Genomic DNA, 25,159 nt, shown 5'->3' with positions numbered 1-25,159 from the left:
CAGTCTCTATAGCATTCTTAATCCAAACTCCTCATGTTATCTAAAAATGGCAACCAAAGGGGAAAAAAAAGGAAAATAAGAAAAATCATGTTTTAATGTATCCAGCTGTACTCTCTTCAAATTAGTGGTATTAAGAATCACAGTTAAAATTATTCCAGTCAACTAACTTTGTACTTGGACATCAATATTTCACATCTGCCGAGCAAGCTGGCTTATGCAAAGCGTTTGAGTGGCTCCTAAAAAGCTTGAGGAATCCTCAGTATGCTTTCCTTCAAAGCTGTATTTCAATATTGAAAAGGGAGAGGACAGAGGAAGCATTTGTGGTGCTGGCAGTCATGCCTCAGGGTGCTCGGCTGTGGAAATCATCCACAACCATTTACATCATGTGGCCTCACAGGGAATTACAGATACTGGGAGGAATTATCTAGTTTATTTAAGATGAAATTTCCCACCCGGAACTTTCTTTTAAAAAACTGTTGGGGTCTTTAATAGGCCAAATGGCAAGTAATTTCCACGGGGGAATAATGATACTTATCTTTAAATTAAAACAGAAGGGGGAAAAGGTATTACTCTCACAGACTGTAAGCGCTGGAGGGTACCTCTGTGTTCCCCTTTCATAAGCAGCTTTAAGTACCCCATCCCACTTTCAGACAGTTCTGATCGTTAGGCAGTTTCTTCTTTTATTGAGTTAGAATTAACTTCCTGTTAACGTCCACACAACTGTCACAGTTCTGTGCTCGCCTTCCCCGTCTCCCAACCTACTAGGGGACAGTCATCAATGTCATTGATCACTATGTGCAATGTTCCAGATGGGGAATGACCAGGACACAATACAGTGGGGCTGTCATCCCTCTAGTCTTGGAAGCGTTTTCTCTTCTAAGATTACAGTGGTTTGGTTTTGTTTCGAACTATCATACCACACTTTGGGCTCACACTGAGACTGCAGCCCACTAAAAACCTCTGGATCTCTTTCAAATGAACTGCTGTTTAGCCCTGCTTGTATTGTACTCTTTTACTTATGAAATTAATTTTTTTGGACCCAAGTCTAAAACTTTACATTTATCCCTATTAAGTTTCATCTTATGAAGTTTAGTCAACATTCTAGTCTACTGAGATTTCTGGCCTAAGATTTCAACAGAACTGGCCTAAGCAAAATAAGTTTAATATACCTGTTCTAGGAGAGAAGGGGAAAGGGGGAATAAACATTTATATAGTTTCTACAATGTGCTAGGCACTGTTTTAAGAGCTTTAAAAACATCTCATTTGATCCTCACAAGAACCCTGAGAGGTAGGTGCTGTTATTATCCCCATTTCACAGATGAGGAAACTGAGGTAAACAGAAGTTAAGTGACTTGACCAAGATCACACAGCTTGTAAGTGTCTGAGGCCGCATTTGAACTCAGGTCTTCCTTCACTGTGCCACCTAGATACTCCACTCAAATATCTGAAGAGAGCAATCATGTGTCATTGGGGCAGCTAGTTGGCACAGTAGATAGTGCTGAGCCTGGAGTCAAGAAGACCTGAGTTCAAAACTAGCCTCACACACTTCCTAGCTGTGTGACTCCGGGCAAGTCACTTAACCCTATTTGCCCCAGTTTCCTTATCTGTAAAATGAGCTGGAGAAGGAAATGGCAAACCCCTCCAGTGTCTCTGCCAAGAAAACCCTAGATGGGGCACAAAGAGCTGGACACAACTGAAATGACTGAACAAAAATCACGTATTACTTAAGTTTTTTATTTTTTGGGGTAAACATTCCCAGTTCCTTCAATTAATACTCCCACAGCATGGTTGCCTGTCCTGGTCCTCTCTTCTACTGACAAAGCGTTGGGTTGGGAGTCAGAAAGACCTGGCTTCAAACTGTGGGCAAGTCACTAAGTGTTTCTCAGTTTTAGTCTCCTCATCTATAAAATGAGGATTACATGAGATAGGACTGTTGAGGATTATATAACACCATGTAAAGAGCTTCACAAACCTTAAAGCACTATATGAATGTTAATCATCATTCTCTTCATGATCATCATGATGATTGTTTTTAATATGCTTCCTAAAACATGATATCTACAAGAGATGTCAATTCTCTAGATGTGGTCACACCAGAAAAAGAGCACAATAAACCCATCACTTCCCAAGCTCTATCCATATTGACTTAGATTCATTAATCATTGTTATGTTCTAGTTTTTCAACTAGTTCAAAATTCACCTAAATCTCCTATGACTCAGACCCAATTGTTTCATCTTATCTATAAGGACAAGATTTAACTTCATAAAATGCCTTGAAGAAATCTAGATGTACTCAATGTATGGCATGCATCTCATCTATCAATCAAATAACACCATCAGAAAAGGAAATGAAGTACTTCTGGCATGACTGTATCTTAATGAAATCAAAGCAATTATCAATTTCCTTTTCCAAGGGCTCATAAATGATCCCTTTTAGAATGCAATCTTGGATTTTCTAAGAACTTGTATCTACTTTACTAGCTTTTACTACCTTTACTAATTTACTACCTTTTGCCCTTTTTTAAAAATTTGGCACATTTGCTTTCCTCTAGTCCTATAACACTTTTTTTTCCTTGTGATTTTTCAAAGATCACCACTATCTTTTCAGCAATCACATTTGCTGGTTCCTTCAGTATTCCTGGAAATAGACCATCTCTTTCTGGTAATTTATATTCATGGAGGGCATCCTAGTAACAGTTTTAACAACAAACATTTATTATCTACTATATTATTTCAGGAACTATGCAATCTTCACAGTTTGAAGATAATTTTCCTTCACAGAGAAAACAGAAGCAGAACAGCTGTTATGTACCTCCACTGATTATCTCCAATTTATCCTGTATGTATCTTTTTATCCATAGCTGTTTGCATGTTGCCCCCCCCATTATACTGTGAGACCCTTAAGAGCAAGGACTACCTTTTGCCTCTCCTTGTATCCCTGTTACTTAGCATGATGCCTGGCACTTAGCAGGAGTGTGATAAATGCTTACTGACTTGGTTCCCTGTTATTTGATATTATTTTCCCATTCCCCTTAAGTAGGGGCTATACCCTTTTGTTTTATCTTCTTGCCTCAAATGTGGCTAAAAAAACCAACCCTTTTTTTGTTTCCCCTTCACATGTATCACAATCAAAGCTCATCCTAGGTCTCAGTAACATTATTCTTCTAGGACTATGCTATTCCTTTGCAATTATTCTGTCACCTGCCCTTGCTACCATCTCTTGAAAACTTCCTTTTAAAATCCGAACTAACTGCCAAGTTCCCTGTGCACTCATACTTATCATATTAAATTGTTCCTCCTTCTTTTCTTCCTTATCAGAATCATCTGTGTCTGTATTGCCGAATTTCATTCTTGACAGTTTTCCACAGTTATTGTGCCACGGAATACTACATATCATTTTTCTCAACATTTAGAAAATTACTTTCAAAAAGTCTAGGGTACATGTCAGAAAATGTCCAGCATCCCCCCTTGTTATTTTTCACAGCCTTTAAGATGGCAGGGTCATTTCCTCCCAAGGGTCCTGTTGTTCCTTGGCAACCTTGGAGGCAATGTGTTATTATGGGAATAGTGCTGGATCTTGAGCTAAGAGACTTGGGTTTGAATTCTGGCTGGGACATTTATTATGAAATCATGGAATCTGAGAGGTGAAGAGGGCTTTAGAAATGATAGACCTGGAACTGAAGGAGTCACCAGAGATCATCTACTTGAATTTCCTCATTTTAAAACTGAGGCTTCATGGGATTTGTCCAAGGTTGCCCAGAGAGAAGCAGAACCAGGACATGTTTCCATATGGCTGAAAATCCAGCTCTCTTTCAACTAGGCTTTACTGCTCCCCTAGAACCTCAGTTTCCCCATCTGTTAAATGAGGATAATACTATATTCCCTGTTGTGAGGAAAGTGTTAAAGAAAAGTAAGGAAGTCTCATTTACCTTGCCAGGCATTTTCTCTTTGTATGCTAGAGCTAGATCAGCCAAAGTATCAGGCTCGCTCTTTACCTCTTCTAGCTTCTGGAAGAAAAATGGGTCAGCAAGCCAAGTCAAGAGAAAAGCTTCTGCCAGGATCTGGATAGTTAAAGTTTCTCATTACAGCTATCCTGTGCCTACATGGCAGCCTTGTGGTCTGCACTCTGAAACTCACCTGTTCCTTTGCCTCCTTTCTGGCTGGTTTGTTGACATTAGAAAATGCAAAATCTGGACTTAAATGACCTGGGTTTAAATCCCAACTCTGTCACTTATTAGCTAAATGAATTTGGAAAACTCCAAAGAATCACAGAATTTGAGAGTTGGAAGTGACCGTGGCCTCATCTAGGAAAACATACAGGAAAACACTTGCCATAATAACTGTGTAGGCAAAGGGGTCATTCAGCCTCGGTCAAAGACCTCCAAAGAGGAAGAACCGCTTCCCCCCTAGGTAGCCCATTGCACTTTGGATGGCTAATGGTTCAGAAGCTTTTCCTAATAGCAAGCTTAACTTGGTGTCTTTTCAACTGCCAATCTTCGCTTGTGATTCTGCCCTTTGGTGCCAAAGAAAACAGGTCCAATTTCTCTCCCACTTAACAGACCCTCAAATATTTAAGAACAAAGCTATCATGTCTCCCATGAGTCTTTTTCAGTTGTCCCTCCATGACATTCTCTTAGGGCCCTTTGCCATTCTGGTTGTCCTCTGTGCATCCTCTAGTTTATCAATGCCCTTTTAAAACTATGGTGCCCATAAAAATCTCACAATCCAACGCAGAAAGGCAGAAATATTAAATGCATCCTTTTCAGATCATGATGCAATAAAATTTACATGTAACAGAGGGCCATGAAAAGACAGACTAGAAATTAATTGGAAACTAAATAATCTAATCCTAAAGAATGAGTAGGTCAAACAACAAATCATAGAAACAATTAATAACTTCATCCAAGGGAATGCCAATAATGAGACAACATACCAAAACTTATTGGATGCAGCAAAAGTGGTCCTTAGGGAAAGTTTTATATCTCTAAATGCTTACATGAATAAAATAGAGAAAGAGGAAATCAATGAAATTGGGCATGCAATTTAAAAAGCTAGAAAAATAACAAATTGAAAATTCCCAATTAAATACCAAATTAGAAATTCTGAAAACCAAAGAAGAGATTAATAAAATTGAAATTAAGAAAACTATTGAACTAATAAATAAAACTAAAAGCTGGTTTTATGAAAAAAAACCCAATAAAATAGATAAACCTTTAGTAAACTTGATTAAAAGAAAAAAGAAAGAAGAAAACCAAATTATCAGCATCAAAAATGAAAAGGATGAATTCACCATCAATGAAGAGGAAATCAAAACAATAATTAGGAGCTATTTTGCCCAACTGTATGCCAATAAATTTGACGATCTTAGTGAAATGGATGAATATTTACAAAAATATAAATTGCCCAGATTAATGGAAGAGGAAATAAAATACATAAACCCCATTTCAGAAAAAGAAATTGAACAAGCCATCAATGAACTCCCTAAAACTATGGTGCCCAGAACTAAACACAGTGCCCCAAATGGGGTCTAATGAGGGCAGAGTAAAGATGGACTGTCAGTAAGTCAACTAGCATTTATTAAGCACCTTCTATTTGCCAGGTCTTGTGGTAAGCTCTGGGGATACAAGAAAGGCATGCAAAAAAAGTCCCTGCTCTCAATGAGCTCACAGTATAATAGGGAAGACAACATGCAAATAACTATGTACAGACCAAATAAGAGCTATACAGGATGTAGATAATCAACAAAGGGAAGACATTAGCATTAATGGGGGATTGGGAAAGGTTTCTTGCAAAAGGAGAGACCAGCTGAGATAACTAAGGAATTCAAGGAAGGTAGGAAGAAGAGGAGGTGGAGATGAGGAGGGAGAGTGTTCTGGACATGGTGGACTGCTAATGAAAATGCTAGATACGGAGAAGAACCGAGGAACAACAAGGAGGCCCGTATCAATGGCCCACAGAGTACGTGGAAGGGAATAAGTTGTAAGAACACTGGAAAAGTAGGAAGGGGCCAGATTATGAAAGGCTTTAAGTCAAACAGAAGACTTTGTATTTGATCCTGGAGGCAAGAGGAAGCAACTGGAGTGGAATGGGACTAGGGTGGGTGTTATGGTCAGACCTGCATTTTAGGAACATCAGTTTGATAGCTCAGTGGAGGATGGACTGGAATGTGCACAGACCATTTCTGGAAGCCATCCTCCTCTCAATGCAGACCAGCATTGCATTAGCTTTTTTGGTTGTTGTGTTTCACTGATTACTCATATTGATCCTGCAGTCCTTTAAAACTACCAGACTTTTTCCCAGAAAAACTATTCTCTACCCATGCCTCTCCCATCTTATACTTCTGAAACTGATTTTTTGTACTCACATTCAACATTTTACATTTATTCCTACTGAATTTCACCTTGTTATTAGATTCATCCTGATGCTCCATCCTGTCAAGATGCTTTTGAATCCTGCCTGCCATCCCTTCCAAGACTTTGTGTTACCTACAAATTTGATAAGCATACTACTTATGCTTTTATGCAAATCGCTGATAAAAAAGTTAAACAGCACAGGGTCAAACAAATCCTTGGGTTATGATCCTGAAGACCTCCTGCCACGAAGGCAGTGAACCATTAACCACTGTTTTGGAGTCTGACCAGCCAACTAGTTCTGAATCCATTTTATTATAGTGCTATCCAGTCCACATATTTTCATCTTCTCCAGAAGAATAGTCTGAGATGCTTTATCAACAACTTTGCCAAAATCTAGGCAAACTACCCATATAGCATTTTCTTCCTCTACTAGCTTAGCATCCTGTCAAAAAAGGAACTTGGGCTAGTCTGGCTTGATCTAGTCTTGATGAAGCAATGATGGCTCTTTGTAATCAGTTTCTGTTTCTATATGTTTGACAATCATCTCTTTTATTATCTATTTTAGAACTGCTCCAGGACTGGAACTCAAGGCCTAAAGCTTACTATGGTCTCTCTCCTTTTTGAAAATTGGAACATTTACCCTTCTCCAATCTTGAGGCGCCTTTTCCATTTTCCTTGATCCATTAATATCACTGGCAGCGGCTCAGTCATCATATCTGCCATTTTTTCTTCAGGAACTGAGGATTTAGTTTATCTGGAGCAAGTGATTTAAATTCATCAAGGGCAGCTAGGTGCTCTTTTAATATTTTCTTACTTATCTTTGTTATCAATTCCCATTAGTCATTTGTTTTTTCATTTCCAGCCATTCTACTTTGCAGAAAAAATAGAAAGAAAATTAAAATTGAGTAATTTTTTTCCCCCTCTCTGTTGGTTATTAATATCCCACACACCCTAAACAAAAGTCCCATCCCATCTCTGATCCTCTTTCTCTTCAAAATATAGTTTAAAAAAAAAATCAAAACAAAATAAAGCCAAACCCTTTTGTCTTTGTCCTCCACTTTCCTTGCCAGCCTTGGCTTATTAGGAGCCTTAAGATTTTTTACTATTTTTATAGGAACATGCTTTTAAAATTTAATATGTTTGATAAGTTCTTATTGAATCTATATTGGTCTTTTTTGACAAATTCTATTTTTTTCTATCATTTTTTCTCTGTCTTCAGAAATTCATTCTTGAGTTATCTTCCATCTCGCTTAAGTTGACTACCCAATACATATTTTACTCCATGGGATTCTACCTATTTTTTCTCTAAGCTTTCTGACACATATTCACCCAAAGCCTAGGTTGCATGTCAAACTATACCCAGATTTTCCCTCCTCTATCATGAACTATAAGGTAAAATGGTTACTTTCCTCAATCACCCACTCCAAGCAATTAGTTTATCCTTGGTAGTAAGAATCATATTCAGAAGAGAATTTCCCCTATTGTTTCCTCTATTTGTTGAAGGATGAAATTATCACTAAGGCAAGTCAAGGAGTTATTAATTTCTACATTTTTGGCAGAGAGAGAAAACTCCAGCAGATGTCTGGATAAATGAAGTCCCCCAGCATTACTGAGTCATGCTTGTGCACCAGATTTGTAATGTTTCCTCAGCTCTTCTTTTATTTCTTCTTTCTGTCTAGGTAGACTGCAACATAATTCAATGACAAAAACACTTCTGTTTCTGTCTCCTTTGACCTTCAACCAAATGTTCTCCATCATATTTCTCCTTCTGGTTCATGTGTTTATTCTTATGAGTATACCTTTTTTTTTTTTTGAGTATACCTTCTTAATAGACAATATTACCTCCCATGATAGCCTCCTCGCCCTGGAAGTTCTCTTCACCCCTAGATTTCCCATGCTGGAAATACTCTCTGCCCCGTTGGCCTCTCCTGATAATTAGCTGGTAACTTCAAGAACCATCATTTTAAAGGAAACACTCAACCCTGACATGTCTTCATTCTTTCTCTGACTCTAGTCCTGATTCTCTGGATTTTCTTTACCTGAGGTCAAGTGCAAGAGATCCCTCCCTCTTCCTCACTTCCTTCCTTTCTCCCTTTCTTCTTTTTTTTTCTATTGCTTTGCACCGTGCCTGATACATAGGAAGTACTTAAAATGCCTGTTGACTTGACTCATGTATAGACACTTGAGACCATGGATTTTATTAATGACTCCTTTCTTTGATATGTCTCCCTTAATTTTATAGGGGTATTAAATACTATTCTTCCTTCTTTGTGGCTACTCTTAAAGGTAATCTAACTTGGGGGATATACAGAGGTAGGTTTTTTCCCCATTATTTTTAGTTTAAGGCCCTTTTGATTACATTTGCAAGTTACCTGGCAAATACATTACCTGGCTAATATACTAAGTGTACTACATCTCTGCCTGGGAATCTGTCAGCTTTATACTGTAAGCAAATGCAAGGTGATCCACAAATACAGATAACACCTTTTTAACTAGCTGTTCATTTCCCAAGTTAATTTTTATCTTTTATATCTTTTGGATCCCTTGTTTCAGAGGGAAGAAGTGAGGAAAACATTACCTGTACCCTTGTATTTTTCTGTTTTTTGCCCAAGACTTTTTAATCATTGGCAATACTTCTTAGGTTCCTTCTGGAATTACCATTTGTACTCATATGAATCATCAGAAGTCAATAGTTGTCATCAGTTTTGATATGTCTTGCTTTGGATATATGCCCCAGGACCTCTCTATTATTATCATGTCAAACACAGTTGCTTCTGTGTCCCTAAGCAGTGAATCACCACCTACTACTACTCTTCTCTTCTTCCTCTGCCCCTTACCTGATGACTTCTGTGGCTTTAGGACAAGCAGCTTATTCTTTCTTAACAACTCTCTCCTTTTTAGAAAAAGCTTCAAAGCTCTTTTTAAGCTCTTAATTGTATGGATGCCTTTTACCTCCCCTATCTCCTCTATGCAACTCTCTTCCCTTCTTTATCACCTGAATAAGGCTAAAACCTTCCTCTTTCAACCTCAGACCTCTTTTTTTGGGGGGGAGTTCTCATTGAAACTTTCCTTGTATTTCCTTTTATCCTCCCTAAGAATCTGGAGTGTGGAAAGGCATTCTCATCTCTTCACTTTTTCCTTCCAGAGGTAGATCAGCTTACACTTGTAACACAGATAACATCTCTGGGATTTTTCACCCTCTTCTCTGGCATAAAACCCTTGAGCTGGGTGGGATGCTGCACTGTACAAGCTCACCACTTACCAGTGTAAAATACAAACAGGCAGCACTAAAAGGCTTAACTGGGATTAAAGAGGGATGATGAGTAGAGAAAAGGAATCAGAAGCTCACAACTTTTCAGAGGCCTTACTTTCCTTACCTTTAAAAAAAAGGCCTTGCAGTACACCATCTCTATAGCTTCTTGTATCTCTTAACTTTCTAATCCTAAAGGTGTGAATGTGACTTTACCCCTCTCCTTGTAGGGGTAGCTCAGGCCTCAGAGGAAACAATATGTTGGTGTATAAGGTCCTCAAGAGTAAGGATTGCTTCACTCTTTGTACTTGTGACACCAGTGCCAGTACAGCACTGGAATATAATAGGCATTTAATAAATATCTGCTGACTGAGTGACTGATAGTAAAGAACTGATCAAAACTGTTAGGAAAACAATTTCCCCTTTAGAGTTTCAAATGTAACCTAAAGAAACTCTCTGCCCTTTAAGAAGTCAAAGTGAATACAAATGATTCCAAGAATCCCCCAATGCTAATAATGACACTTTAAGAGAGGGAGGCAAAGTGCTTGGGCCTGTGTGTTGCATTAAAAAAAAAAAACCAACAACCCATAACCAAGTCTTCTTGACTCCTGTCCGCCCCCACCCAATTACTGACTAATGGAGGATAACTCGGCAACATTTCAACAGAGACTCCATCTACAGAATATTTTAGATTAAAATCCTTGCCAGATGGTCTGAAGAAGTGTTTGCCTCATTGCTGATTTTGGCCATCTTAATGTCAGTAACAATAAAAAGAAGCTTGTTACTGCCACTGGGGAGCAAAGGCATAAATTCCTTTCTCCACAACTGAATTACTGGTTGTGGACAGCTGTGACCTATACAATAAGAAGGATGATACTGTAGCTTTCTGTGAAACTATTTCCATAATTTTGAGAAGAAAATACTCATGGTAAACTTTACATATAATAAAGTTTTTTTTTAAAAGGTACAGGTTACATAATTTTACCAGTTGTGGTATAAATCTATAGCCTGTGATAAAGGATCATAAACCTTGTGAACAGTTCAGCAGCTGAACTAAAAACCTGTTTCTCATTTAAAGTATATTTCTAGTGGCCTCCAAAGGCACATCATTATTTTATGATGACTTAATTAGGGTAAGGGTAAGCTAAAATCAATATGAACATATATGTATATACACACAAAAGATACACATGTATGTATATGTGTAGTGTTACACACATATACTATTATGGAGTGTTTCCAAAGTCTTCATGCAATTTTAAGTTATTAAAGATTTTTGGGACACCTCATATATGAATGTGATAGAGGGATGAACTTGGATTCAAGAAGATCTGGCTGGGTTAAGTCTTGGCTGTGACACATACTAGCTAGTGCATCACCAATGTGATAACAGAAAAGCCATGCAACCTTTCAGTGCCCTGGGCAATGGTCTAAAACTACATGTTACAGAGGAGTTGCTGATCTTCATGGTAGAGGGAATATCCATCCCCAGAAACCCTCCCACATTCATCAGATCAAAAGTCCAGACCAAAAGAACTCCTAAACCATGACTTCCTTTGACTTTGGCAAAACGATGTCCAAAATCTTAAAAAGCATCCATGTGCTACACTAAGCAGCCCAATTACAGTCAAGCTATAAAGCAAAACGAGGTCCTGGAGAGGAAAGGGTCATTTTTTTTTAGTTAGTCATTCATTCATTCATTCATTCATTCATTCGTTTATTTATTTATAAGCATGTGTTTTTAAAACTTTGAGTTCCAAATTTTCTCTCTTCCTCCTTCCCCACCCACCCTCATTGAAAAGGCAAGCAACTCAATATAGGTTGTACATGTGTAGTTATGCAAAACACTTCCTTAGTAGACATGTTTTGAAAAACTAACTCTATTTCCCTTAATCCTATCCTGCCCTCCCATCTATTCTATTCTTTCTTTTGACCCTGTCCCTCCTCAGAAGTATTTACTTCTGATTACCCCCTTTCCCAATCTGCCCTCCTCTCTATCACCCCCCTGCTCTCTCGTCCCCTTCTCCCCCTATTTTCCTGTAGGGTAAGACAGATTTCCATACCCAACTGAATGTGTATGTTATTCCCTCCTTAAGCCAAATCCTATGAGAATAAGATTCCCTCATTCCCTCTCACCTTCCCCTGTTTCCCCTCCACTGTGAGAGACTTTTCTATTTTTTTTTGGTGAGATAATTTACCCCATTCTACCTCTCCCTTTCTTCTCTGAGTATCATCCTCTCTCATCCCTTAGTTTTATTCCCCTTAATCATCAACTCACCCTGTGCCCTCTATCTATCTATCTATCTATCTATACATACAATTTTTGAGAGGAAAGGGTCATTGATCCCAGCTCTGCTACTTACAACCTAAGTGACCTTGGACAAGTTCTGTCCTTGATCTGGGTTTCAATGCCTCATCTTTTGGAGGCAGCTAGGTGGCACAATGCATAGAGCAGTGGGCTTGGAGACAGGAAGTTCTGAATTCAAATTCTATCCAAGCCAGGAATTAGTTACATGATGCTGTAAAATTACTTAATCACTCTCAGCATCTGTTTCCTCATAAGTAAAATTGGCTGGGGGCAGAGGGGAGGGTTGGACTCAATAGCCTTGAAGTTCCTTTTCAGCTCTAAGTTTTTGATCCTATGATACTTAGATGACTTTTAAGGCTCCTTTTAGCTCTAAATATATGATGCTATGATCTTTCTTCAATGCTCTACCAAATGATTCGTGAAGGATGCTGCTCTGTGCATAGAACATATATGGACAAAGATATTTTAAATCACAATTTTTAACACTAAAAATAATATTTTGGCTAAGATTATGGCAATAAGGGTACAAGTGTTAGAGAATCTGGAGGAATTTTGAATCCTGAGGATTTCAGAGTGTGGCTTTTAAGAAATTCCAGATGAGTCTGAGTTTCAGAACTAGACTATCGAACTGAGGATGAACAGGAGTCTTCCAGACAATCTAATCTATCTTCCTCATTTTATATTCCTGTTATAAAGAGGGGCTCCATTAAGTAACAGTGGGGGAGTCTTACACAGAGAAAACAGTTAGCAGGTCATTGCAATAGTACAGAAATGAAGCAACAAAGGTAATCAGTCTTGGACTTTTAGCCCACCTGTCATTGCTACCTTTTTAGCATATAAAATTCCAAGGTCAAATCTTTATGAACAAACTACAGAATCACTGGTTCTTTTCATAGTATTCTTAGCAATGTGCCTCTCTATGTACTAGAACTATAAATAGTTGGAAAAAATTGGTTCATATATGTTTTAGAAGCACAAGATTTTCACTTGACTGTTTTGTATCTGCTTTTTTTGAGCTATGACCACTCCTATTACAACTTCCCTTTCGTTTCTTCATAATATTGACAGCAAATCATTTCAACATTTTTCTTTACCTTTGAATCTCTTGTCCTCTCCTTGTCTACTGGCTTCGTATAATCTCCATCAGCTACTTTCCTGTTCCCTCTCCACACCTACTCCCCAGTTAGAACCTTGCTGAAGGGAACTCGTGATACCATGATGAACAGGTCCATTATAAATTAATGCTATTTAATCTCTAATGGGACCTCATTACTATATATCCATCTTTTACTTATTATTTTTTTTTATTAAGTCCCTATGATATTCCCTATAGTGGCTGTTCCAAAACTTCTCTCTTCTCAAAGCTTTCTTACTAACCAGACACTCCTCAACCCTCAAACTACTATCTTTTGCTTTGGCCTTACCACTTCTTGAAACTTCTCCCTCCTAGGGCACAGATGATCATTCATTCAATCAACAAGCATTTAGTAACTGCTTGCTATGTACTGGTCACTATGCTGGGTGCCAAGAAGAGGAACTAGACCTGTGTTTTCGATGGTATAGGAAACTCCTTTTAATAATTTAGTGCAAGCCAGCCCTCCCCACAAGCCCCACCCCCAACCCGACACAGACTGGTTGTGTGACCCTGGGCAAGAACACCTTAGTGGACACAGAGGCAAAAAAAAATCCCTGCCCTCAATGAGCTCTTATTCTATTGGGAGAGACAAGGTGTACATATTGAAAATGCTCAAAACAAATATCAGGTAGTTTTGGGAAGCCAGTCAGCTGGTCGGCAAGTATTTATTAAGTGCTTATTAAGTGCCAGGTACTGTGTTAAGGATAGGAGGAAAAGCAAAAGCAGTCCCTCCTCTAAAGGAGCTCACATTCTAATGGGGGAGACAACATGTAAATAAGTGGGCACAATAAGGTATATACAGAATACACGGAAGGTAATTTTAGAGAGAAAAGCCCCAGCAGTTTGGGCAACTGGGAAAGACCTCTGCATCACATAGGATTTGAGCTGAACCTCAAAGGAAGCCAGGGAAATGAGGTCAAGGTGAAGTGAGAGAATATACCAGGCATGGGGGTGTGGTGGAGGGGGAAGGCACAAAGATGGAAGAGAGAATGCTGTGTCTAAGTATTCTACTGTATACACACACACACACACACACACACACACACACACACACACATATGTATACTCCTGTAGCTGGATTGTACAGTGAAAGAAAGGGAGTGAAGTTTAAGAAAAGCTTTAAATGAAAAATAAAGGATTTTAGGTCAGATCCCAAGGGTAACAGAAAATCACTGGAGTTTACTGGGACACATACTCAGAGCCAAGATTTAGGAAATTCACTTTGGTCTCGGAGTGTAGGATGAACTGGAGTGGAGAGACCTGAGCTAAGGACTCCAAGTAGAAGACTATTCCAGTAGTCCAGGGATGAAGTTATAAGCTAGGGTTGTGTTTGTGTAAGTGGAGAAAAGTGGACAAAAATAAATGTGAAATGGTATGAAGGTAGAAATGATAAGATCTGGAGGCTGACTAGTTCTGTGGGGTGATAGTAAGGAGACACTAATACAATTCTGAATCCAAGTGACTGGGAAGATGTCCTTATAGTATCTAAGGGAGGATACCCTTGACAGTAAAAGGGAAATGCAGAAGAGGAGAGGGTCACAGGGGAAAGATAACAGGTTTTGTTTTAGACACGTTGAGCTTGAGATACCTATGGGCATCTAGTTGAAGGTGTTTAAAAGAAGGTTAGTGATACATGACTGCAGCTCAGGAGAAATATTAGAACTGGATATATAGATCTGGGAATTTATTGCATAGATATGAGAACTGAACTCATGGGAGCTGAAAAGATAACTAAATGAGAGAGAAGGAAAAAAGAAGAGGACCCAGGAAACTCTTAAGGGATACTGAAAGTTAACTGGCATGGCACAGACGAAGAACCAGCAAAGAAGACTGAGGAGTGGTCAAGGTAGAACAAGAACCTGGGGATAGCAGTGTCTTAAAAATCTAGAAAGGAGAAAGTATCCAAGAGGAGAGGTTGATATACAATGCCCAATGTTGTAAAGATATCAAGAAGGATGAGGACTGAGAAAAGGTCATTAGATTTGTCAATTAAGAGATCACCGGCAACTCTCGGGTGGACAACTTCCACTAAATGATATGGTCAGAAGCTAGACTGCATAGGATTTAGAAAAGAGTGAGTGAAGAGGAAATAGAAGCACCTAGTTTAGATGGCACCAGCACCTGGGGACATCAGGAAAGGTTTCATGTAAAAGGTGGTGTTTGAGATGAGTCTTAAACAACTACCTACTTGCTAGATCTAATGGTTTCTTCTCAGTCCTCATCTTCCTTGACCTTTTAGTGGCATTTAATACTACTGCTAATGCCCTCCCCCATCCCCCACATTCCTTAACAGTCTCTTGCTTTCTATGTCACTGCTCATTCCTACCTCTCTTATGAGTACTTCCTGGTCTCCCTCATTTGTCACTCTCTCTTTTTGACCCTTAAGTATTGGCATTATTGAAGTCCTGTCTTCGACCTTTTAAAAAAATCTTCTATACTCTTTCCCCTTATCTAGTTCACTCTTATGGCTTCATGGATCCCTTCCATACTCTCAAAGCTATAGCTGTACTACAAGCCCCAACTTCTTTCCTGAATTGTTGGGCTAAATTTCCAGCCATCACTCAAGTAAGTCAGATGTCTGTCAGTACCACAAACTCTGCATGTGTAAAACAAAATTCACTATCCTTCTACCAAAACCTGCTCTTCTTTCTAACTTTTCTACTTCTATTCTCCTAGTTACCTAGATTTGAGTCTAGTTATTTTTTGATACACCCCTTATATACAATAAGTTCCATAATTTCTCTCTGAAATATTTCTTGCAATAATCCTTTCTTTCTACTCCTAGTTCCCCAAACCCTATTCAGTTCCTCATTATTTTTTGACTGGACTATTAAGTGGTCCCCCTCACTATATTCTTTTCAAATCTCAAAACCATCACACAGCTGTGAAAATTTTAGTGATATATAGGCCTGACCATATCACTTCTCTGTTTAAAAATGTTTTATGGTTTCAAAGAGTTTAGTGAATTAAATACTTTCAAAGCCCCCTACAATCTGGCTCCAATTGTCCTTTTCACACTTATTTTGAAGTATTTTGTCCTGCTTTCTCTGGCTTCCATGCCTAGAAGGGACTGCCTTCTCCCATCTCTATCTATGACAAATAAATTTCTTTCTTCTCTTCCCTTAAGGTGTACCTTCCTTTAGATGTTATTTATGTATATGCCTCACTAATACTTGGACTCTCTCTCTGGACTCCTCCTTCTTCACTGACTTATCTCTCTTGAGAGATATCTGTCCTGAGGTCCTCCTCACCTGACTGGTAACTCCCTCCTCAAGACCACCATTTTGGAAAGGATTCAACCTTTGTTTGACCTTACTCTCACCTAGACTCTCTCTCCAGACTCCTAATCCTTCATAGGCAGGTAATCTTCCTTCTTCTTCTGACCCCTCCCTCCTTAATTCTACGTTCCAGGTCCATTTTATGTGTCATCTTCCCCCATTAGGATGTAAACTCTTTTAAGGGTAGGGACTGTCTTGTTTGCTTGTACATGAATTCCTGGCACTTAGGTGCCTGACACATAAATGTTTGTTAATTTAATAAACGCTTTCTCTCCCTCCCTCCCTCCAATGATGGCAAGGAAGAATGATACATGTATGTTTGTGTTATACAGATGTATACTGGGAATAGCTCTGAATTATAGTAATGCACTGGTCACTGACACTGGAACCAGGACTAGAAGACCTAGAACAGCAGATATTTCAAAATGATCTATCTGAAGCTTTCACAAAAAGGAGAAGAAGTTTCATAAATCAGTATGAAAGAATTTTGGCTACAGAGCAGGCATGATCAATTTACAGTCCATAGACTAGGCAGATACAAAGGTTAACTACTTTCTAAAGATTCCCAAAATTTCCTCCCCCTGTGCTTTTGGCCTACAGAAACTCTAGATCTAATCCTGAAGGAAAGTGATTAAGCCTCTAGTCTAGGTAGTGTGTGTTGAATGGCTAGCAAAGAGATCCAAAATTAACTTGAGATTTATGCTTCTGTTATGCCCCTTCCCTTAAATTGATTACTTCACAGAACCAGAAAAATAACTGTAGAGTTGGAAGGGACCTCAGCGCCATTTAATCCAGCTCACACATGTAAGAGAAGGCCCTCGACAGCCTGTCTGACAAGCAGTCACACCCACTCTGTGTGAGGCTCTCCAATGAGGGGGACTCACTGCATCCTAAGGCAGTCCATTCCACTCTTGGGATAGCTCTAACTAGAAGGATGTTTTTTCTAACATCGACTCTACACTTGCCTCTTTGTGACTCCCACCTATTACCCTCGGTTCTTCCCTTTGAGGGAATATCAGAACAAGTCTGTGCCCTCCTCCACATACGTGAATACAGCTGTGATGCACACTACAAGGAAATTTGAAGATACAGAGACCCTCTATAATAGGACAATCAAAAAAAAAGACTTTACTAAGGCGACACCCGAGCTAAGCCTAGAAGGAAGATAAGAAGTCTGCCAGGCAAAGATAAGAAGGTAGTGCACTTCAGACATGGGGCACAGATCAAACATAAGCATACAGGCAGGTAATGGAATTTCACATTTGGGAAAATGCCTGGTAATTGAGTTTGGCTGTGATACTCTTTGTGGGGTGAGACAGAGCTGGAAAGGTAGGTTGTGGCTAGAATGTATAAACACCAGGTGTAGGGATCTCTCTATTTTATCCTACAGGCAACAAGAACCTGCCTACAGAGAGCTACTGAATAAGTTACAGACCAGTTGTGAGCTCTGTCAGCAGAGGCGAGGTGCTAAAATGACAGACATATCCTTGCAGTTCTGCAGTATAAATTACGCAGGCCTGTGAGTTCAAGAAATTCTAGGTTAAGACAAGAGGTTAGTGTCACAGTCATATTTTTTCCAACAATGGGTTGATGTACAATGAACTAGAAAAATTTAACCTGAATCTCCATAAATCAACCACACAGATTAACTGAGGTGTCACCAGGTATCTGGTCTGCCTAGAAACGTAGCCTAAGTTAAACTAAGTTCCTCTTCCCTTTGAGCTGAATGTACCATTTACTCTCTACTCTGATGAAAAATGATGCAAGCTTTCACTCTGAGCTGAGCAAATCTACTGTTCTGCAATGAGAGGAATTTCTCAGAAGAAAAATACTTCGTTAGTTTAGTGTGACCGTGGGCAAGTCACTTACTTTCTCCCAGCCTGTACCTCTCCGTTTCTGCTTTGGTAAATCAAGGGAGAGGACTCACTGGGATTTTCTAAGGCCCTTTTCAGCTCTCACGTTCTCATTTTATGACTCCTAGCCAATCTTCTCTGCAGTCTAATAAAGAACCTTTGATACAGAAGGATATGATGTGATGGGGGATTTGACTTTGTCCAGCTGAATATTTTCATGACTTCTCTAAAAAACATTTTTGTTTTGTTCACCCTTGTTTGTTTAGGCAAGAAATAGTTGTGCCTTGTCCAGCATTATAAGTGGTTCTTTCTCAGAGTGTGTGCAAGAAACTACAAGGAAAGTCTCATGGCTTTTCGACTGGGAAAGGCTTCTTTTTCTGGCTTCTCAGCTTTGGGTCACATTTCTAAAGTGTGTCTTCTTCCCATCCCTGTTGGGCCTTCACTATTGCTAGCAGTAGCATGTGTGGTTCTAAGATATCCTGACCCTTCTGAAACCTTTCCAGGTGTCATCAATGCTTTCCTGATCTCTTGGAAGAAAAACAAATCACCTTTGGAATCTAAGCTATAATGCTAAGTGGAGTTAAGTTCTCTGAACCTGAAAAATCCTCTTAGAGATTTTCAATGGACTAAGGACCAAGGAATTCTCTTCTTCTATCTCCTCTCTTCTTTTCCTCCCCTCCCCCACCAGTGTAATATCTCATTAAGATGGAGCACAGGGGTCCTTAACCTGGTGTTCACTTATCCCTAAGGGATCTCTGGAAAGATTTCCAGGGGTCCGTGAACTTGGATGGAGAAAACAATCACATCTTTATTTCAACATAGTTTATTTCATTTATAATCCTATCCATTTTATTCTATGCATTTAAAAATATTAATCCACAGGCTTCACCAGAGTGCCAGAGGGGTCTATGGCATACACACAAGAAAGGTAAAGAACCTCTGATATAGCAGAATTTGCGACTGGTGAGGCAAGAAATTCTATAGATACTCATTGTGGCCTCTTATCTTTCCAGGTTTGCACAGCATGCAGCTTTGAATCTTGGCCCTTTACACTCACTACTTGAGCAACACTGAGCAATCAACCCTTTGGGCCTCAGTTCCCTCATCTGTAAAATGAGAGTTTGAGCTAGATGGGCCTCCAAGGGCCCCTTCAGCTTTAAATCTATGTTCTAATGATCGCCTTCTAACAACACAATTCTGATTCACAGAAGACAGAGTCCATTAATTACACTAACTACAAAGGATCTTTAAACTCAGGACAATACATTTGCAGGGTGTGGGTACAGATAAAAAAAAATGGATGAACTGTGGACTCTCTCCCATCTCAGTGCTGTTTGAATATATTTTCAGAGGCCACTTGGTGCTTTTTGGCAAAACCACGAGTCTTCACAAGGCTCCACACTTGGACTGAACTTAGCTAGTGAATTTGTATGCTTAACTTTTGAAGGTTTTCTCTCAAAACTTTGACTCCAGCCTATCCGAAAAAGCAAGATTAGGTAACAGAAAGAAGTGTGTGGCAGAGTGGTGAAAAGAACACTAAGAATTGGAAGACCTTGATTCTAGATCCATGTCTATCATTACCTGTATGATTTACTTTGGACACCCAACTTTTCTGTGTCTATCTCCTTACCTATAAAATGGGAATAATACTGTATACTTCATAGAGATTTTGTGAGGATAAAATGAGATAACAAATGTAAAAGTGCATTTTAAGATCCACTGCATGAAGAACACGTAAAACAGCATAATAATCCCAATAACAACTTTTGCTTTTTCTTCTTGCTGACCTGCCATCCCACTGTTCTCTTCATCAGTTTGGAGTCTTTCTGATTCAGCTCTGCATTCTTTGTTAGCTCCTCCTTTTTGGCTCCTATAGATGGTTTGGGAATTTAGAAGGATATTTGAACTTAGCTTATATATCCTCCAAATGACTGAAGGTGGAACAAATCTTCCTCCTCTGGGCTTTTCACTGGCCCATAGCCTGCAACTTGCTGGGTACCTTGTAGCTGCATAGCAATATGCAACAACTGAAGACACAGGCTGGAAGTTTTCTATCTGTCTGCTCATACTCCATTAACATAAACATCATTAATATAAAACCTTCTTTAGCAGGAGGAAAATTGTTTAAAAACTTCCTAAGAGGAAAACTTCTTATAAAGGAAATGATAAATTAAAAGCCTATAGATATGACCTAAAAATACAAATATCTCATCAAATCATATGGGAAAACTTTGCAAACAGGAAATTTTGCAAAAAGGATTTATTGTAGTTTAATGTCCCATTAAGTCAATTTGAATTAAACATGTATTTTTAATAAAAAATTGGAGGAAGATTTATAATCTTCCTACTTGTGACTCTGACTCAGATTTGAGATAGTAGAGTAGCTACCCTCTTCACATTGGACAGTGACCTTTTTGGCAAGTCTTTGATGACCCAAATAAGCAAACAGTATCCCATCTGCACTGAGGATAAGGGCATAAAAGCTGCCCTCCTCATCTTTCTAGGGTTACACTCACCCCTTGAAGAAATTTCTTTAAATCACAGGCACACATAATTTTCTTTATAACAGGAGTTCTAAAGAGAACCATATGCTTAGAGTACTTTCTGGAATGTCTTTTAATTCAAATCACAACACTGAGTAATGACTTAATTGAAGCTAATAATTTGTTTAGGTTTTTGGATCTAGACCTGGTTTCATCGGTGTGGATGCAGCTCCTTTGTAACCTGCAGCCTTCGAGGATTTCCTGGGGAACTCTGAGAGGTGAGTGCTTTGCCCACCTTCCCATAAGCAGTATGCGTCAGAGGCAGGGCTTGAACACAGGTCTTTCTGACATTAGGGCTAGTCCTTTCTTCAGTTGCCTCTCAACAAAGTATTAATTTCAAATTGCAGCCACGCACTGAGTCCACCCATACATTGTCTTTGTGACATCACTCCAGCACAACTAACCAAGCTACCATGAAGCCCTCTGCTCATCCCTCATTTGCTGGCTCTTCCAGGACTGAACAAGGTTCCATTTGGACCTCTAAATCTCTATGAACTTGTACGTGTACTTCATTTTATTCCCTTAATATTGCTGGGTTTCTTCAATCCTTTTTTTCAAATGCTTGTGTCTGATATTGCTATACCATGTGGTTTCCAGGGAGATTTAAAAAGAAATAGCTGGATACAGGCATAAAAATGCAGAATACATGAACAGCCGGCTTTAACAATCACTGTGTTTGTGAGACTTTCTGAAATACCTGTGGGGACTTGTGAGAACGCCAGCTGTACTGGTGACTGTGGAGACTGGCCAGCAGAATATTTTCGTCAGTATCCACCTGGCCAAACCGCAGTGTCTCCTGTGTGTCATTACAGATCACAAAATGGCTGAAGACCAACTCCTCTACCTCGGGGCATTGGTTCTGAAAGGACAAGAAGAGAAAAGCCAACGTGCATCAGATTAATTGCAAGATGTTTGGCAGCTGTCTGCCCAGTGGCGAGAGTTACAAGACAAAAACATGAAAAGATCTCGTCATTAGCTCTGGTATACAAAATATTCTATACTCCCAAGCATAAGCGTGAGTGTGCGGTGTACACACACACACACACACACACACACACACACCCCTACCTTAAAGAGATCTAAAATGTTCCAAGAATATGTTTTGATTTATATTCCTGCAAAATAAATCATACACCACAGAAAAATAAAAAGAGCAATGAGATCTCTCAAAGTTTTGAGGTTTCTTCAAGCAAATTAACATGCTTCCAAAAAAAAAAAAAGCTCTGCGGGCCAGTGTTCTTCAAATAATGCTCTAGAAGTAAGGATGATGAGGTCTGTGCTCTTCTCAATGTGACAATTAGACCCATTACCAAAGAGGTGGTGTGTACTCTTTTGAAAGCAGGGATTGTTTGGGTAACAAAGCCCTCTGATCCCTTATGGAAGAGTGTGAATGTGTGAGTAAAACTCCTCTGAGAGAAAGACAGAGAGAAATCTGCAGATTTACTTATGCTGCTCAGGGACTGAGTTTGAAAAATTGATCAGGTCTAGAAGCTGCTTAAAAGCCAGGGTGTTTTTTTTTTTTGAGAGTGGTAGAAGTAATCACCAGTCTTACAGAGTGTCAGGCAGTCCTATGAATAAATATGCTTCAGGTAATGTCTAGTAACTGATGGACATCAGTTAGCGGCATATCAGTGGATTCAAGCAAAGTGTTGAGACTTTCTGATGACCTAGGAGTCCCTGAGAAGTCAACCAAATCAGAGAATCAGAGAATTTCAGAGCTGGAAGGGATCTCCAAACTGACCTTAGTATAATCCATACCTAGCAAATAAATAAAAATCCCTGTTATGGTGTGCCAGACTAGTCTTTGCCTGAAGATCTCCAATGAGGGGAGACCTTTGAGGAAACCTATTCCAATTTTGGATCGCTCTAATTTTTGCTAAGTTTTCTCTCATACCAAGCCTAAATCTATCTCTCTACAACATTCGCCTATTATTCTAGTTTCTGCTCCCTGGGTGGGGCTAAGCAAAACATGTCCAGATTGTTTTCTTTCTGAGAGCATTTTAACCACTTGAAAGATGGCTCTTCTGTCTGACACTGATTTTCTCATATCCAGCTAAACATACCTTGTTCCTTCAACCAGTCCTCATGTTGTATAGCCTTTAGCCCCTTTGCCACTCTGATGACCCTCTTCTGGACGTTCTCCAGATGATCAAGATCCCTCCCTAAAAAATGGTGCTCAGAAATAACTGAACACAATAACGCAAATGTGATCTCACCAGGGCAAAATGCAACAAGACCGTCACCTTTCTTGTCCTGGACACTGTCTCCCAATGTGTCCGAAGATCACAATAGAGTTTTTGACTGACAGCTCCTTGACTGATCTTGCAACAACACCTAGATCCTTTTCCACAAACAATTAGGTTTAGAACACATGTCAACCAAGGTGCAATCCACTAAAGTGCTAGTAGCTGAAATACAATGACAATCTGTGGAGAAGGGGCCCTCTGTCCCTACCCACTTTACTGTCTTGCCACCATTGGGAAGCCATGCTCAATCCTTTGCACACAATAAATGCTTTCTCATTCACTGCATTCACTCATCAACGAGGTCTTGACAATACTACTTCCAATTTTCTCTAGTTTTTTTTCTAGCTGAAGATTTAAAATAGTGTCAAAATATTCTTATGCCAAGTAGCCTAGAATTTTATTGACACTCTTTTCCTTCCTCCCGCTCCACTTCCATGAAACAAAAGGGGTAGTAGACTTCACTGCCTGTTGAGCCCCTTGTCCTGCTTCAAGGTTTCATGTTCCTGAAGTCTAGAGGGATGAAGTTCAGAATAAGCTGAGACTGAACCTGACCAAGGGAAGCCAATTTGGTGCAATCCATTAAGGAATTCTCTCAGAAGAGTCAGCTTGAGACTAATGATCTGGAAGATGTCAGAGAGTGGGTCACAATCTAGAGCACCGAAATCCTGGGGGGTGGGGGGCAGGAAGGGGAGGGATTCTAGATATGGCTCAATTTCTCTTCATTTGCCATCATGTCCATTGGCAATATCCATTTCCACTGAGTAGCAGAAACAGCATTTATCCTTTTGAGGGTCCCAATAACCACCTGTAGATGACAGGGTTATAAGAAAAGGACTCAACATAAAACTCTATCTCTTTCTGACAGAATCTTTTCATCATCAGCTATAGTTTCAAAATCCAGTTGTCCTGTTCCAGTGCTCCAATAGATGTGTGATCTCACTGACATAAGGGCCTGTCCAAGGATGCATATGACAACTCTTCCATACTTGTACACCCAATGAAACTCTCACTCATGTCCTCCCATAAGCTCACCACAGGAGGTTTGCCCAATGTGCTGGAGGAGGAAGGGCACGTTGATCTCTCCTGATCTTGTGAAAACACTTATATGGCACACATCCTATCCTTTAGTCATCCCTTGCTCCTATCATGTGAACAGTCAGTTTGCTTTTTCAATCACACATTTTTTTATGAACTCGTTAAACTTGTTAATCAAGTTTTGTTATTAAATGTTCATCCTTTCCCTTAACATCTTGAACCCTAACATGAGAAAACAAATGTGACTCCAAGTCGTAACTGTCTTAAAAGTCCTGGGATTCAAAACTTCATTTTAGTAACAATTAGTGATCTATTTATTAGTGACACTGAGGTTAAGCTACCAGATGGGCTCTGAAAAAACAACAACAACAAAAAGAAAAAACCCATTTCTTTCCTCATCTCTACAACTGACCTTTTAATAAATGATGAGGGGTTTAGGAAAAAATGTAAATTAAAGAACACAAGGGGGTTATTTACATTTTTCTAAAGAATACAGAAAGTCTTTAGGGAACTGTTTCACTGTACTGACTCTTCATCTGTGGAGTTCATTATAAGTGTAACAATTTTAAACCCTTCTTGGAACGCTGGACACAGGATAAAATTTTTTAAAGTATTTTATGTGACTGAAAGAACCTGACAGTGCTTACTTTAATTTGATTTTAATTAATTTGATAATGTAGTTATAATTTATTGATATTCATTTGATTTGATAATTATTTACCATAGCATTAATACTCCTGGTAGAGTTTAGAGTGTCAGAGACTAATTTGTAACTAAGTGGGATAAAATGTATGAAATAAAAAAGATGGACACAATTTTCACCTTTTTAAAAATACCCCTCCAGTGTTAATCTGCTCAGATTTTACCTGAAGTTACAATGCAAACTGCATTTGATATTCTGGGACTACAATTTTGTTTCAAAAACATACGTCATTTGCCGAAAGAGAGAAGAAAAAGAATGCATAGCTAGAAAAATCAGATCTTGGTGAAGGCTTCTGTTAATCTTGAACTCCTGACCTGAACATGGAAGGCCAAACAGCTTCATGCTTCAACTGTTTGGCCCATCTGTATTATTTTAAAAAAAGTTATTTATCTGAGATATCAATCCAGTAAAAATATGCAGAAACTCAAATCGTGTCTCCTGCTTACTGAGTTCAT

General features: G+C 39.2%; 1 protein-coding gene across 1 annotated transcript in view; it reads right to left on the bottom strand.

The window, feature by feature from the left end:
* The window catches only part of VPS13B (vacuolar protein sorting 13 homolog B), a 1,028,583-nt gene that overhangs the window by 97,449 nt on the left and 905,975 nt on the right, over window positions 1-25,159 (bottom strand). Inside the window, exon 43 of the mRNA XM_020969189.2 lies at window positions 21,418-21,579. Within this exon, the coding sequence (XP_020824848.1) occupies window positions 21,418-21,579 (162 nt within the window). The remainder of the gene's footprint in view (window positions 1-21,417; window positions 21,580-25,159) is intronic.

This window comes from Phascolarctos cinereus, unplaced genomic scaffold, assembly GCF_003287225.1.
Source record: "Phascolarctos cinereus isolate Bilbo 61053 unplaced genomic scaffold, phaCin_HiC Scaffold_4;HRSCAF=312, whole genome shotgun sequence".
In the NCBI taxonomy this organism is placed as follows: domain Eukaryota; kingdom Metazoa; phylum Chordata; class Mammalia; order Diprotodontia; family Phascolarctidae; genus Phascolarctos; species Phascolarctos cinereus.
This window is presented reverse-complemented; position numbering and strand designations above follow the sequence as displayed.